Here is a 15,068-nt window from a genome sequence, read left to right as displayed (position 1 = left end):
CCTAGGTAGGGCCTAAAAATAGCATCCTCCTGCCTGGTCTGTGCTCTCACCTCCAGGAGATGGAGCAGAGCAGCTCCATTCTCCTCCTCCTCCCTGTGCCCCCCCACCTCTGCTGCTCCTGGGGGTCCCTGGGACGGCGCTTGGGCTGAAGGCTGTGTGCTGGGACACCAACCTCTGGCCCCACATCCACAGGAGGGGTGGTGAGGCACCAGTGCTCCCCAGAGCGTGGGAGGGAGCTGGGTACATCCCTGCCCCCACGCTCCATCCCTCAGCAAGTGTGATTTTTTCCTCTTCCAGAGCCCATGCCTACCTGAGAACTGAGCCCCCTCCACCTCATCCCCTGCCACATCCTGTTCCCTCCTGCCTGCAGGGAATGGTGTGGGATGAAACGACACTAAAATGAACCAGCCCCCTCCAGTGTGAATATTTATTGGTTGGAGAGCCCAGCTGGAGCCCAGCACCCAGCTCTCCCATCTCCCCCAGGAACGCCTGGTCCCCGGCTTGGCAGCAGGGAGAGGGGTGCTGAACACGCTGTCCCTGCAGCTGGTGGGGTGGGTGGGGTGCGTGGCTGCCCCCCTCCAGGGCACTATTTGGAGGTCGGGGTGCCCTGGCCGAGCTGCAGCAGGGAGTTGGTGGTGTAGTTCTGGAAGAGGGGCTGGAGGAACATGCCGACGGTGCCGAAGACGCAGACGAAGACAAAGATCCACAAGAAGAGGCGGTCGATGACCATGGCCACGTACTTCCAGTCCTCGCTCACCTGCGTGGGGCCAGGATAGGTGCTGGGTCAGGTTGGAGCCTCTAAAATCACCCCTGTGCTACTTCCAACGTGGAGCTCAGCAGCTCCACAGAGCCCTGAATCTGCTCCCTCAGCACTGCGGCTCCCAGGGCCGCCTGCCAGCCCGCTGTGGGTGCTGCAGGGCTCACACACACACACACACACACCCCAGACCCCCCCATTGCCACCGGGAAACTCATCTCCCTGCTGAGCTGAGCTGGCAGCAGTGGGGGGGACGTGGCATCCCCCAGCCCTGCAGCTCCATCCGGGTCCAGCTCTCCCAAATTCTGCAGCCTCATGGTGCCACGTGGGGTCCGGCCTCTCGGGAACCTCCTGGGTTTTGGGACAACTGCTTCTGGCTACGGTCAGGAGCAGCAGGGGGGGGGGACCCCAAGGACACCCTCCTGGGTGCCCATCCCTTCCTGTGGTGCAGCCCCCCAGCCCTGCATGCCCCCCACATCCCCTGCCCACCCCACATCCCAACCCGACTCACGCTCTGGTCGTCGTCCTCGCTGCGCATGTGGTCGGCGATGAAGCGCACCCCATCCACCGCCTCCTCCAGCCCGCAGGCGCAGCTGCCCGCGGCGCCCGGCGCTTGCCCCTGCCGATCCCGGTAGCCGTTGAGCCCCTCAGCTTTGGCAGCGCCGGGGTTGGCGTAGCAGGTACAGGCACGGGCTCCAGCCCGGAGGAAGAGGGTGGCGGTGGCAGCCCGCTCCTGGGTGTGCCGGCGTTGGCGCAGGCGCTGGCGGGCGCAGTTCTGCCGCGGCTGCTTCATGAAGAGCAGCGCCGGGAGCTTGGAGAGGAAGAGGGTGCGGACCCAGGGCGGCATGGTGTGCGTGGTGGGCGAGCGGTGGTGCACGTTGAGGACGCAGACGCTGGTGACGATGGAGAAGGTCACCAGCACCATGGTGAACATGAGGTACTTGCCCACCAGCGGTACGTCCAGGGAGGTGGGTGGGACGATCTTGGAGATGAGCAGCAGGAAGACGGTGAGGGCGAGGAGGACGGAGATGCAGAGCGTCATCTTCTCGCCGCAGTCGGACGGGAGGTAGAAGACGAGGATGGCCAGGGAGGTGATGAGGATGCAGGGGATGATGAGGTTGATGGTGTAGAAGAGGGGTTTGCGCCGGATGATGAAGTCGTAGGTGATGTCCACGTAGGTGGAGTCGTCGGGGTTCTCGTTGCGCCGTCCTGGCAGCGCCACGATGTCCCACTCGCCGCTGGGCGTGAAGTCATCCAGGCTGGCCACCTCGCTCTTCAGCACCAGGTCGATCTCGGTGCGGTCGTAGGTCCAGGAGCGGAACTTCATGGTGCAGTTCTGCTGGTCGAAGGGGAAGTGCTTCACCTCGATCTTGCAGGCGCTCTTGTAGATGGCCGGCGGCAGCCAGAAGATGCTGCCGTCGTAGGAGATGACGGCGTTGGAGTAGAAGGAGACCTCGTACATCCCGTCAGCGCTGGGGCACAGGGGTTCACTGTCAGCCCTGGCCCTGCAACGGCACCGCCCCAAGCCCCACATGGGGTTGGGGCACGGACAGCCCACCCACCCACCCCCTCCCGAAATAAAAGCACCTACTTGTTGTAGAGCACCACATCGGGCAGCCAGATGTGCTTGGAGGGCAGGCGGACCTTCTTCATGTTGTCAAAGTCCTCTGGCTTCCAGGTGAGGCGGTAGTCCTCCCACTCCTGTGGACAGGCAGGCTCAGCCCGGGCTGGCCACAGGCAGGGGGGGCTCAGGGTGGGGTGGATGTGGGGGGTCCCACGCAGGGTGTATGGGATGGCCCAGAGCAGGGTGCAGGGGGGGTGTCTCAGAGCGGGGTGGATGGGGGGGAAAACCCAGGAGAGGGTGCAGGGTGGTCACAGGAAAAGATGGATGGGGGGAAAACCCAGGAGAGGGTGCAGGGTGGTCCCAGGAAAAGATGGATGGGGGTCCTCAGGGTGGACACAGCGGGCTGAGGGCCATGGCAGGGTCCAGAGCTCCCACCTGGGTCAGCCAGACGTTGGTGGTCATAATCTGCTCCCGCTCGTGCTGCAGAGAGAGCGGGGACGGTTACTCAGGGTGCTGAGGGAATGGGAAGGGGGGGGACTGCGGGGGGGGGGGCGGGGGATGGGGAAGCAGAGCCCCGGCCAACTCACCACACTGATGAGCTGCGCCAGCGACACCATCAGCTGCACGGTGACCAGCTCGGAGCCGTTGGTCGCCGGCCGGATCAGCTTGTTGTAGCGCGCGGGGTCCAGCAGATACTCCACCAGCCGCTCCTCTGTGTCCGTGCCCAGGCTCCCTGGGGTGCAGGGGGGGGCTGAGCCCCGCGGGGGGTGGGCAGGACCCCTTCCCCCCCCCGCCCCGGGCAGGCTCCGGACCCCCCCAGGGTGGGTGTGTGGGGGTCACAGCCGGGTACAGGCTGCGCTCGGGGTGGGAAAGGGGGGTTGGGAGGGGAGGTGGGGAGGCTCAGGGAGGGGTACGGGGGGGGGGGTTGGGCAGGAGAAGGTCCGGGGTGGGGGAGTCCGGGCAGGGCCTGGAGCTGGGTGCTGCCTCTGCCCACCCCTCTCCCCCCCTCTCCCCGACCCCCCCTCGGCAGCGCCCCGGGGGAGCGGTTCGGGCAGCCGGAGCCCCCGGGGCCCATCGGTGCGGCGGGGACCGCAGAGCCCCGGGGATGGGGGGATGGAGGGATGGAGGGAGGGAGGGAGGGATGGAGGGATGGAGGGATGGAGGGAGGGATGGAGGGATGGGGGGATGGGGGGATGGAGGGATGGAGGGATGGGGGGATGGATGGAGGGGGGCGGGGAGCGGCGCCGGGCCGGGCGGGGACAGCTGCCGGGGCCCGACCGGTACCGGGTCTCTACGGGGCGTCGCCAGCCCGTCCTGTGCAACAGGAGCACCCCCGGGGCCCGGCCCGCTCCGGTCCCCTCCCCGGTGGTACCGGTGCCCGCCCCATCCCCGGCTCCCGGCACTTACGTCTGAGGGCGGCGAGGAGGCAGAGGACGCGGAGCAGCGCCATGGGGACGGGCCGCAGCCGGGGCCGCTGCCGGGGCCGCTGCCGGTGCCCGGGCGCTGTCCCCGGTGCTGCCCGCGCTCTCCGCGGTGCTGGAGCCGGCGGCGGCGGCGGCGGCGGCCCGGGCGGGGCGGCCCCGGGCGGGAGGCGGTGCCGGGCTGTGCGCCGGGGCCGCCCCGCGCCCCCCGCTCCGCCGCCGTCACCGCCGCCGTCACCGGCCCCGGGGGCCGCCCCCCGCCCCCGCCCCGCCGCGGGGGGGGAGGAACGGGGGTGGGACACACACACGGCACCGGCACCCCCCGGCCCCGCCGCCCCCGCTCTCCGCACGGTCCCAGCGGGGTGGGAAGCCGAGGGGGGGGGGGTGTGGAGACACCGGGGGGGGGGTAACGGAGCCCCGGCTGGGGATGGGGAGGGGGATTCTGTGTCCCCGGGACCCCCCGGGGAACCGGTGCGGGGGGGGATGGACACACCGGCGGGGGGGGGGGTAAGGGAGCCCCGGCCGGGGATGGGGAGGGGGGATTCCGACCCCCCAGGACACCCCCCGGGGAACCGGTGCGGGGATGGACACACCGGGTGGGGGGTAAGGGAGCCCCAGCCGGGGATGAGGAGGGCGGATTCTGTGTCCCAGAGACCCCCCCCCCGGGAACCGGAGGGGGGGGGATGGACACACCGGGGGGGATAACGGAGCCCCGGCTGGGGGTGGGGAGGGGGCATTCTGACCCCCCAGGACCCCCCAGGGAACCGGAGGGGGGATGGACACACCGGGGGGGGGGGTACGGAGCCCGGCCGGGGATGGGGAGGGGGGATTCTGACCCCCCAGGAGCCCCCCGCCGGGAACCGGAGGAGTGATGGACACACCGGGTGGGGTAACGGAGCCCCGGCTGGGGTGGAGAGGGGGGATTCTGACCCCCGGGACCCCCCCGGGAAGCGGAGGGGGGATGGAGACACCGGGGGGGTGATGGACACACCGTGGGGGGGTAACGGAGCCCGGCAGGGGATGGGGATGGGGAGGGGGGATTCTGACCCCCCGGTCCCTCCCCCCCCCCTCCCCCCCCGCCGTGACCCCGCGTGACCCCTCCCGCCGGGGGTGGGGGGTGAAGGGGGCGGGGCGAGAGGGTGGGATGGCCCCGCCCCTCGTCTCCCCCGGGGCGATTCCTCGCGTCACTTCCGGCTCGGGGCTCCCTCCTCCTCCTCCTCCTCCTCCCCCCCCCCGGTTGCGCGGCCGCTTCCGGCCGTTGAGGTCCCGCCCGTTCCGCCAGCGGCGGGAGGGAGGGGTCAGTTCCGGCGAGCGGCGCCGTCCCGCCGCCATCTTGGGCCGGCTCCCGGGGGGGGGCTGCGGCGGCGGCGGCGGAGCGGGTCCCTCCATGGGAAGATGCAGCGGGCGGGGGCGGAGGAGGCGGCGGGGGCGCAGGCGGCGGCGGGGGGGGGACCCGGGCGGAGCGGTGCCGAGGTGGCGGCGGCCCCCGCCGGGCGGCTCCTGAGGCGGGAGCTGCGGCTGCTCGAGTCCATCTTCCACCGGGGCCACGAGCGGTTCCGCATCGGCAGCGCCTGTCCCGACGAGATCAGCTGCGAGTTCGTCCCCGGGGCCGGGGCCCGCGCCGGGGCCTCCGCGTCCCGGGGGCCGCCGCCGGGGCCCGTCCGTATCCACTGTAACATCACGGTGAGGCCGCGGGGGAGGAGGAGGGGACGGGACGGGCTGGCCGGCCCGGGGCCGCGGCTCTGAGGGCGGGTGGGAGCTGCCCCCGGTGCCCCGAGGCCTTCCCCGGTGCCCCGAGGCCTTCCCCGGTGCCGTGAGGCCTTCCCGGCTGCCCCGAGGCCCTTCCCGGCTGCCCCGAGGCCCTTCCCGGCTGCCCCGAGGCCCTTCCCCGGTGCCCCGAGGCCCTTTCCCCGGTGCCCCGCGGCCCTTTTCCCGGTGCCCAAGAGGCACCCCCCACCCCACCCCACCCCGGGCCCCTGAGGCCTACGCCGGCCCGGTTCGACCGTTGGGCAGCGTCGGTCCGGGGGAAGCCCGTGCCGGGTGGGCCCGTTACCGGCCCAGCCTCTGTGCGGCCCGGGGCGAGCTGGGCCTGGGCGGGGGGGGGGCACTGAGGCCGGGCTCGGCCGCAGCAGCCTTCGGGTCTCCCCCGGCGGCCCGGGGCTCCCCTCAGCCGGGCAGCCCTCTGGGGGGCACAGGGTGCTCTCCTCATCCTCACGGCCCCTTCCTCCCCTGTGGGATGCTCTGCCCCGGGCTGGGCTGGGCTGGGGGCTCTGGGGGGTGCTGGAGCCTGGGCAGTGATGCCTGGGGAGGGGAGGGTGCTGCCTCCTCTCTGGCTCCTCTGTGCCTGGGTTTAGGGGGTCCTGGCCATTCGTAGTGGGGGGTGTATGTCCTGACTTGGTGCTGCTGCAGTCTGGGGAGCAGCAGAGCACAGACATCCCCCCCCCACACACACACACCCCCCCATGATCCCATGTGCCTCCCTCCCCCATGCCCCCAACCCCAGGGCTTTCCAGAGGGGAACCTCAGGACGCTGTCAGGGGCTGCAGCAGCTTCTCCTGGGACCCCCACTCACCCTCTGCCCCTGTGTGACTGGGTCCCACACCCCTGACCCTTCTCCTGCAGAGCTGGTGAGGTGAAGTCCCCTCGCTGTCCCTCCTCAGCCCCACAGGGGCAGCTGAGGTGTCACCACGCTCCGTGTTCCAGCCCAGGCCGTGGGGAAGGGGCTCAGAGCTGAGCCAGCTTAGTGCCATCGCAGCAGGGGCTGGCTGTGCCCTGGGCCTGGGGGGTGTCTGGAGGGAAGACGTGGGGCTGCAGCTCCCCATCCTGCCTGGCTGGGCGGGGTGGGGGCAGCTGCAGTGGCTCAGACGTCCCTCTCTCCTCTCCAGGAGTCTTACCCAGCTGTTCCCCCGATCTGGTCCGTGGAGTCGGATGATCCCAACCTGGCAGCTATCCTGGAGAGGCTGGTGGAAGTCAGGAAAGGAAACACGCTGGTGAGGGGACGGTGGCAGGCTGGCTGCTTCGGGAGGGCAGGGGGGGGACACTGCTTCTCCTGAGAGCCCAGGGAATTTGGGATGAGCAGCCTGGACTTCCCACTTGAGTTTGATGCTGGGCTGTGACATTTTCCCACCTTTCCCCCCTTGCCTGCTGCTGCATCCTGCACAGAAAGGAGCTGCTCCCAGGCCTTGGCTTGCCAGGGGAAGGGCTGTGGTGTGGGGGGCTCAGCTTTCTGGGGGTGTCACTGTGCTGCCCTGACACTTCTCTCCTCTCCTGGCAGCTTTTGCAGCACCTGAAGCGAATAATCTCCGACCTGTGCAAACTCTACAACCTGCCCCAACATCCAGACGTTGAAATGCTGGACCAGCCTCTGCCAGCAGAACAGGTGGGTTACTCAGGAGTTACTCAAGAGGAGACTTTGGAAGCTGTAAAATGAGTTCCCTGGAGTTCCCTTGGAGAGGCTGAGGCCTCCCAGTAACCCCAGAGGAGAAGCAACACGGTGGGTGAGGCCTTGATCCTTCTCCCTGGGCTGGATTCCAGCCCCTGCTCCACGGGACGTCGGTGCTCTTGGTGTAGCTCCCTGTAAAAGGGCTGTTCTTACCACCGCTCCACTTTTAACCTGGTTCTGCTCCTAAACCCCTGTGGAACCTTGGAAGTGTCCAGGAGGAAAGCAGGAGTGGCTGGGAAGGCAGGAAGGGTGATCTCTGCCCTTCTGTCCCCGCAGAGCACGCAGGAAGAGGTGTCCTCTGAAGAAGAAGACGAAGAGATGCCAGAGGTGAGTGAGTGCTGGGAGATGCCTGCTGAAAGATGAGAGGGTGGTGGGTCTGGGAGGAACTCCTGGAGTCCAGACAGGGAAAAACACTCCCCTTGGCTCCAAGAACCCAGATCCTGAGCCGTGGATGGGAATGACACATCCACAACCCACAGAGCACCGCGAGAGGCGATAGCTGCTGCCTCCCAAAGCCCCCCTTCGCTCCTTTCTCTCCCCTCACCCTGCCGTGCTCCAGAGCCCCAAAATCTCCTCAGGAGCAACCTGATTTCCAGGTTGTCATCCCTGGCAGGGACATGACACTGTGCAAATGGGACTCCAGCAGAGAGGATTAGATAGAGAGAGGGCTGAGCGTGTCACTGAGCTCGCGGGCAGGAGCGGCGGAGGCAGCCGCACGGTGCTGCAGGCTGGGAATATCGCTCTGCAAACCACCACCACTCCCCCCCCAAGGCTTCAGTTGTTTGGTTTGTGGTGTAGACATCTCTAGAAGTGGGTGGAATAATCTTCAATCTCCATGGCAACGTTTCCACGACGCCTCGTGCTCTTCTCCTGGGGCTGAGAGGCGCCGAGTCGGCAGCACCCCGGAACTTTGGTGGGGGTGCAGGTGCTTTAACAGCAAACCTGGCAGTTTTGGGGGGGTTTTAACCATGTTAATAGCTTGTTAAAATCAGTTCCAGCCTTTGCCTCTCCTCGTGCTTCCTCTCAGCACCTCGTTGTGCTCTCCATGCTTGTGTAAAGCAGGTTCTTGCTCGGGGTTTTGGGGCTGCATGGGAGGAGCGGCGCGGCGCCGATGTGCCCTGCTCCAGAGATGCAGGTTAATCCACTCGAGGGATTTTCTGGGAGGATCTATTTTTTCCCTTCTGTGACTGGTCTAAAAATGTCAAAGCCCTTTCCAAAAACGCTGCTCAGCCAGAATAGCAGCAGCTGGTCTGGAGAGGCTGAAGGAAGAGCTTGGTCAGGGGGTTTAATACCGATGCCGGAGCTGTGTGGACCCTGCAGGTGCCAAAGCAGGGGAGGGATCTGTGTGGGGGGCCCTGATTGCTGCAACTGGTTTTTACTGGTGATTGACACCAGGGTTCTTGCACACATCAGCCTGATGAGCATCACTGTGGGAAGGGATGAGGGGCTGAGCCTGCTCTGGGGTTGGGGAGAGCGTTGGGGCCGTGCTGCGCAGAGCCGATCGGACCAAAGAGCCTCCAGACACACCATGAAACATCACCCCTTTTTGAGGAGGGGCAGCATGTCCTGCACCCATTCCTTTTGTCATCTCATGCTACCAGGAACCCGTGTTCCTCTTGGGTTTCTTGTGTGTGAAGGGGGAACAAGGTGGCCCAGCTGCTGGAGCCACCCCCGTGCCGAGACGCAGCGCCCTTGGGTTACACGGGGCTCGTTTGGAAGCCTGTGTAATATTAATGGCTAATTATAAACATGAGTGAGACTTGGCAAGGAGGAATCCAGGGAACAAAGGGCTTGTAACAAGCCTGATTAAATGCTGGAAGGGAAAGTGTGCTGATCTGCCTGCTGGATTCAGCACTGGAAGGGCAGTGGAGAGCCCAGTGCCTGGGAATTCTTCACTGAAGCCTTGTGTCTTCTGCCCTGGTTGTGTCTCAGATTGGAGCTGGAGGGTTGTACTGGGAATTCTTACTGGTTCAGGGCAGCTTCCATCAGCAGTGCTCAGAGCAGGGAGGAGCAAAGGTGCTATCTCTCCTCTCCCCTTCCCCAGGACACTGAGGACTTGGACCACTATGAGATGAAAGAAGAAGAGCCAGCAGATGGGAAGAAGACAGAGGATGAAGACATTGGGAAGGAAAACCTGGCCATTTTAGAGAAAATCAAAAAGAACCAGAGGCAAGATTACTTAAATGTACGTGTCACCTGGCGGGCGGGCAGCTTGGGGGAGCAGAGAGTGGGTGAGAGTGGCACAGGCACCCTGCTAGCCCTTGATCTGGGGGGCTGGCCCCAGCCAGAGGTACAGCAGTGGCTTTGGGGGGCTGGTCTGGCTGAGGCAGGAGTTCCCAGGAGCTGCATCTTGCTTTGGGAGGTGGCTGGTGGGTTGTGTTTTCATGGGCCTGTGCTGGTGATGCCCCGTCCCTGGGGGTGTCCAAGGCCAGGTTGGATGGGGCCCTGGGCAATCTTGTGTAGCTCCAGACCTGGAAGTTGGTGTCCCTGCCTGTGGCAGGGGGTTGGAGCTCTGGGACCCTTGGGGTCCCTCCCAACCCAGACCAGTCTGGGATTCTATGGTGAGAGGGCAGAGAGGTGTTTGTGCTGCAGCCTGGGGTGGAATCTGGGGCAAGGGGCGTCGCTGAAGGGAAGGTGGAGGTGGGGGAGGTGGAGAGGTCTAGTGTAGGAGCTGGATGGGGTTCCTGGCTCTGGTGTTTGCCTCCTGGAGCAGTGACTGTGGTAACAATGCACCTTTCCTCCTCCCACTGCAGGGTGCAGTGTCTGGGTCTGTGCAGGCCACCGACCGGCTAATGAAGGAGCTCAGGGATATTTACCGATCACCAAGTTTCAAGGGCGGTAAGTGATGCCAGGGAGGGGGCTGCTGCCCCCACTCCTCCTGCCAGGGTCGTCCTCCTCGTTCCTTGTGGCACCTAACGAGCCTCCCAGGGGTTCAGCTCAGCCAGGGAGAGGATCTCTGGCCTTTGGTGGTTGTGGTTCTGTCAGGATGAACCAAACTTGTTCATCCTAGAGAAGAGAAGGGTGTGGGGGGACCTCACTGCAGCCCCCCAGTCCCTGAAGGGAGCAGAGGAACAGGAGGGGAATCAGCTTGTTAAAGGGTGGATAATGGCAGGACAAGGGGCTGGAGTGAAGCTGGAGGAGGGAAGGGAGAGAGGAGAGATTGGGGGGAAGTTCTGTCCAGAGAGAGTGGTGAGGGGCTGGAAGGGGCTGCCCAGAGAGGGGGTGGGTGCCCCATCCCTGGGGGTGTTCAAGGCCAGGTTGGCTGGGGCCCTGGGCAACCTTGTGTAGCTCCAGGCCTGGAGGTTGGTGTCCCTGCCTGTGGCAGGGGGTTGGAGCTCTGGGACCCTTGGGGTCCCTCCCAACCCAGCCCAGTCTGGGATTCTGTGAAAACCACCTTCCCATCTCTGCCTCTTGCTGGAGGGAAGCAAGGAGGGTGCTGTGGGTGGGAGGATTGTCTGGCTTTGAGGGCGATGGTGCTGCTACTCCTTTCCTGAGCACTTGGGAAACACAAGGGAAAACACTGCCCTTGGGATGATCCTTCTGCAGAAGTGCTGCTCTGGGGACCTGAGGTGGTGCTGTGGGGATCTGGGAATCTGGGTGGTGGGGTTTCCCCCTGGCAGTGACCCCCTCTTCTCTGCCTTGCAGGATACTATGCAGTTGAACTAGTGAACGACAGCCTATATGATTGGAACGTCAAACTCCTGAAGTAGGTGGCCTTGCTTGGGATGGGGCAACTGTGGTGGATCTTGGTAGTGGGACCAAAACCCATCCCCCTGAGCCAGAGGGGAAGTGAGCAGGGCAGGGAGCACTGGGCAGACCTTGGTTAGCCTCTCTCTTGGCAGCTTGCTTGCTGTCTCCACATCAGAAAGGAGATGCCATCTCCAGAGAAAGCTGATACAATGAGGGCTCTACAAGTCTGTCTGCTGTTCCTAGAGTCCTGGAAGAGGTGCATCACACCCAACCCCTGAGCTTTCACACCCTCCAGTCACCAGTGCTGCCTTCTCCTTGGGCTGGGCAGCCTTTTCCTTGTTAAGTTGGCAGCATGCACATTAAAATAAAGGGGTGTGATGGTCTTCTCTGCAAACCAGGAGCAGAATGGTGACAGCCCGTGGCTGTCCCTGCCCTCTGGGCCCACGTGGCAGCCTGGTTGTGCAGGTACAGTAGCTCTGGGGTTCATTGGCAGCGAGCATGGGCTGATGAGGGGTGCACAGCCTTTAGCTCTGACCTTCTGGGCTTTTCCTTGGGCAGGGTTGACGAGGATAGCGCTTTGCACAATGATCTCCAGATCCTCAAAGAGAAAGAAGGAACAGATTTCATCCTCCTAAACTTCTCCTTTAAAGTAAGGCTTCCCCACACCTCCCCCTTCCTCAGGATACTCCTACCCCAGTGCATCATTGTTTCTCCATGCTCTGGCTTCCCTCTCTCTCCTTCCAGGATAACTTTCCTTTTGATCCACCGTTTGTGAGGGTCGTGTCCCCTGTGCTGTCAGGGGGGTAAGTGACTGGGGGCCTGTCTCTGCTTTCTGGGGTGCTGTCAGGGGGGTAAGTGACTGGGGGCCTGTCTCTGCTCTCTGGGGTGCTGTCAGGGGGGTAAGTGACTGGGGGCCTGTCTCTGCTCTCTGGGGTCTCCACGATCTCCCTGATCAGACGTGGCAGTCGCTCTCCCAGGGTGGCAGATGGGCATGTTTCCCTCTGAGATCTGCTCTTAAGGAGAGAGTTCTCTCAAGCAGTGGGTGGGTGAGGCTGCATCCCTTTTTGGGTTAACCTTTCCCTTCCTCTTTTCCCTCCCCCCATCCCCAATCCCTTCCCCAAGGTATGTTCTGGGTGGCGGTGCCATCTGCATGGAGCTACTTACAAAACAGGTGGGTATGGCGACTCGGGGCAGCTTCTGCTGTGCTTTGTATTCCTGCTGCAGCCAAATCCTGGCTGGCAGCTGCCTGCTGTGGCTTTTCCAGGCAGGAAGAACATCCCTTGGGCAGGGATCCTGCCTGTGTTGGCCTCACCATGTCCCACTCTGTCCCCTCAGGGCTGGAGCAGCGCGTACTCCATCGAGTCGGTCATCATGCAGATCAGCGCCACGCTGGTGAAGGGGAAAGCACGAGTGCAGTTTGGAGCCAATAAGGTAGGGAAGCACCCAGGGAACCTGAGGAAGACTCTGTAGAGGGATGAAGGCAGCTGAGCAGTGCTCTGGTTGCGTGGGGAAGGTGTGTGGGATGGCTCTAGCTGAACTGAGCGTTGCTTTGGTTTCCCCTCACAGAATCAGTACAGCCTGACGAGAGCACAACAGTCCTACAAGTCCCTGGTTCAGATTCATGAGAAGAATGGTAAGGACTGAGGGAGAACAACTGCTTTTCCCATTCCTAATCCAGGCTCCAGAAAAACTCCTGGAGGTTTTTTTCCTGCCCAAAATGCAGGGATTATCTGGAGCAAGGGGACAGGTGGCAGCAGCAGCCACTGTCTAACAGCCCTCTGCCCCTCCCTGCTGAGCTCTGGCCGTGTTGTCTGGGTGGCATCAGGAAGTAACCTGGATGAAAAGGCCACCCAGGAGATGGGACACCTTTGGGAGTGGGATTTGGAGAGGGTTCAGAGGAGCCACGGGGATGCTCAGAGGGCTGGAGCAGCTCCCCTATGGAGAGAGGCTGAGGGAGCTGGGCTGGGGCAGCCTGGAGAAGAGAAGGCTGTGGGGGGACCTCACTGCAGCCCCCCAGTCCCTGAAGGGAGCAGAGGAACAGGAGGGGAATCAGCTTGTTAAAGGGTGGATAATGGCAGGACAAGGGGGATGGGGTGAAGCTGGAGGAGGGAAGGGTGAGAGGAGAGATTGGGGGGAAGTTCTGTCCAGAGAGAGTGGTGAGGGGCTGGAAGGGGCTGCCCAGAGAGGGGGTGGGTGCCCCGTCCCTGGGGGTGTTCCAGGCCAGGTTGGCTGGGGCCCTGGGCAACCTTGTGTAGCTCCAGGCCTGGAGGTTGGTGTCCCTGCCTGTGGCAGGGGATTGGAGCTCTGGGACCCTTGGGGTCCCTCCCAGCCCAGCCCAGCCTGGGATTCTCTGATTTGATCCACTTGTGCTGCCGCTTCCAACTTGACCTTCCCCATGGAACCTGCCTCCCTCACGGATCTCTCCTCACTTCAGGCTGGTACACACCACCCAAGGAGGATGGCTGACTAACCCAGGACCGCTCTGCTTCTCCTCTCGGATGCTCTACTTGGATCTTCACGCCTCTTGGCTCTTTCCCAGGATGTAAAATAGCTCTGCCTGTTGCAGGACAATAACGGCTGTTTAAAAAAACTCTAAATAAAAACTGTTTTAAACAGTTGGACTGACCTAAAACACTTGCTGGACCCTTGTTAGCAGGCATTCTTGTTAAAACAAAGCCTTTGAGCCTCTTGTATCGCTGGAAACTTTCGACTCTACTCCAGTCTAGAGCATCCTCCTTTACCTATGCTATGGATTTAATTTATTTTCTTATTTCATGTACACTGCTTTTTTTTGTTACAGTGTATGATGGATGTGTATGGAAAATGTATCTTTGGAGAAAAAAAAAAAACCAAATTACAGTTTGTTAATTTGAAAGGTGCTGGTCTGACATCATCTTTTGGGTTTAAATCATCTTTTTCTCCCCTTTTTTTTTGCCCCCCCCTGAGCTGCTCCTGGGTGGATTGTACCTTGTGCTGGCAGCAGCAGGGAGGAAATAAACCCTTTGTCTTCATCCCCGGGGAGGTGGATGAGGAGTTGAGGGGCTGTTGAGAGAGTTTGGGGTGCAGGAGCAGCCCAGGGCTCTTGGTGCTGACAGACGCTCTGGAACAGCTGCTTTGGAAGAGGAAAAAAAACCCCTTTTTTTGCTTTTTCTTTTATTTTGGATAACAAAGGACTGTGGCTCCTGCCCTTTCTCTCCCAGACCAAGAACAGGCTCTTCTCTACACAACCCCCACCACCTTGCACCCTGGAAGCAGAGGGGAAGATGTGTTCAGCCTCCCAGTCTCCTGCCCTGGATGAGGGGTGCATCTGTGCCACCCAGGGGTGCTGGCTCTCACCCCAAACCTCTCCACATCCTGCTTGCTGAGGAGTCAGGATGAGATGGGCTCAGCTGTGCCAGACCCAGAGCTGCTCTCCCTTTGCCCCATTGCTGATGTGGAAGGGGACAGAGATGGTTGCTGAGCCCTTGGGGCCAAAGCCAGAGCACAGGGTGTGATTGCTGCCTTCACCCTCCTTCAGTGACCTCATTCCAGGGGGTTTTACTTTATTTTTCCTCCTCAAACCCTCATTCCTGCTGATCCCCAGCCCTGCCTGGAAGGTTTTCCTCCCATCACTTGCTTGTTGCTTCAGCCAAGTGCTGCTGGAAGGAGATTTGGGTGTTGGAACTCCTCTAACTTCTGCTGTGTCCTCTGCTGGAGGGCAGAGCTGACTCATTAAGTGTGTCAAAGCCCAACCATGGCTATTAATTCACTGTGTTTGAATAAAAGTGGTTAGAAAAAAATCAAAGGGCCTCAGAAGAAGCCCATTATCTCCTCCAGCAGCTGTTCTCCTTGTTAGGCCTTGGAAGAAGAAAGAGGCTGGAGGAGAAGGATTAGTGGGGGCTGCTCTGCTTGCTGCTGGAGCCTGCAGGACCCAGGCTCAGGACTCTCCCCTTGAAGTGCTTTGCTGAAGGCTTTGGGGGGATTGTGACCCTGGAGCAGCACCCAGCAGGGCCCTGTGAGCTGGTGGGGATGGGGTCAGCTTCCCCTCCCCTCTTCAGATCGATTAGCACTGAGAAAGGAGTGCAGGGAGGATCTGAACAGCGTGGGGTGCTGCTGCTGGGTGAGGTGGGAGCTGTGCCTGGGCTGGGCTTGGGTACACTGAGGTGAGCAGAACCCGCTCCTCCATCCTGGAAGGGGGAAGAGTTGACCAGGGAC

The 15,068-nt window shown here is 62.7% G+C and overlaps 2 protein-coding genes across 2 annotated transcripts; one reads left to right on the top strand and one right to left on the bottom strand.

Moving 5' to 3' along the window:
• Positions 1-586: 586 nt before the first annotated feature.
• Positions 587-3,771, bottom strand: CHRNB2 (cholinergic receptor nicotinic beta 2 subunit; the record flags this gene model as incomplete). Its single annotated transcript, XM_084276745.1, has 6 exons — positions 587-757; positions 1,269-2,229; positions 2,349-2,458; positions 2,757-2,801; positions 2,909-3,054; positions 3,729-3,771. 6 exons carry the CDS (start codon positions 3,769-3,771, stop codon positions 587-589), a joined length of 1,476 nt encoding a protein of 491 aa, XP_084132871.1.
• A 1,366-nt stretch (positions 3,772-5,137) lies between these two features.
• On the top strand, positions 5,138-13,732 carry UBE2Q1 (ubiquitin conjugating enzyme E2 Q1; the record flags this gene model as incomplete). The annotated part of the gene is made up of 13 exons (XM_084276846.1): positions 5,138-5,425; positions 6,628-6,732; positions 7,017-7,121; positions 7,461-7,511; positions 9,229-9,369; positions 9,938-10,022; positions 10,830-10,890; positions 11,433-11,523; positions 11,619-11,677; positions 11,997-12,045; positions 12,210-12,305; positions 12,441-12,507; positions 13,309-13,732. The coding sequence occupies 13 exons, from the start codon at positions 5,138-5,140 to the stop codon at positions 13,338-13,340; spliced, it is 1,230 nt and encodes a 409-aa protein (XP_084132972.1). The 3' UTR covers positions 13,341-13,732.
• Between the last annotated feature and the right edge of the window lie 1,336 nt (positions 13,733-15,068).

Source organism: Gallinula chloropus (genome assembly GCF_964237585.1).
Source record: "Gallinula chloropus genome assembly, chromosome: 29".
In the NCBI taxonomy this organism is placed as follows: domain Eukaryota; kingdom Metazoa; phylum Chordata; class Aves; order Gruiformes; family Rallidae; genus Gallinula; species Gallinula chloropus.
This window is presented reverse-complemented; position numbering and strand designations above follow the sequence as displayed.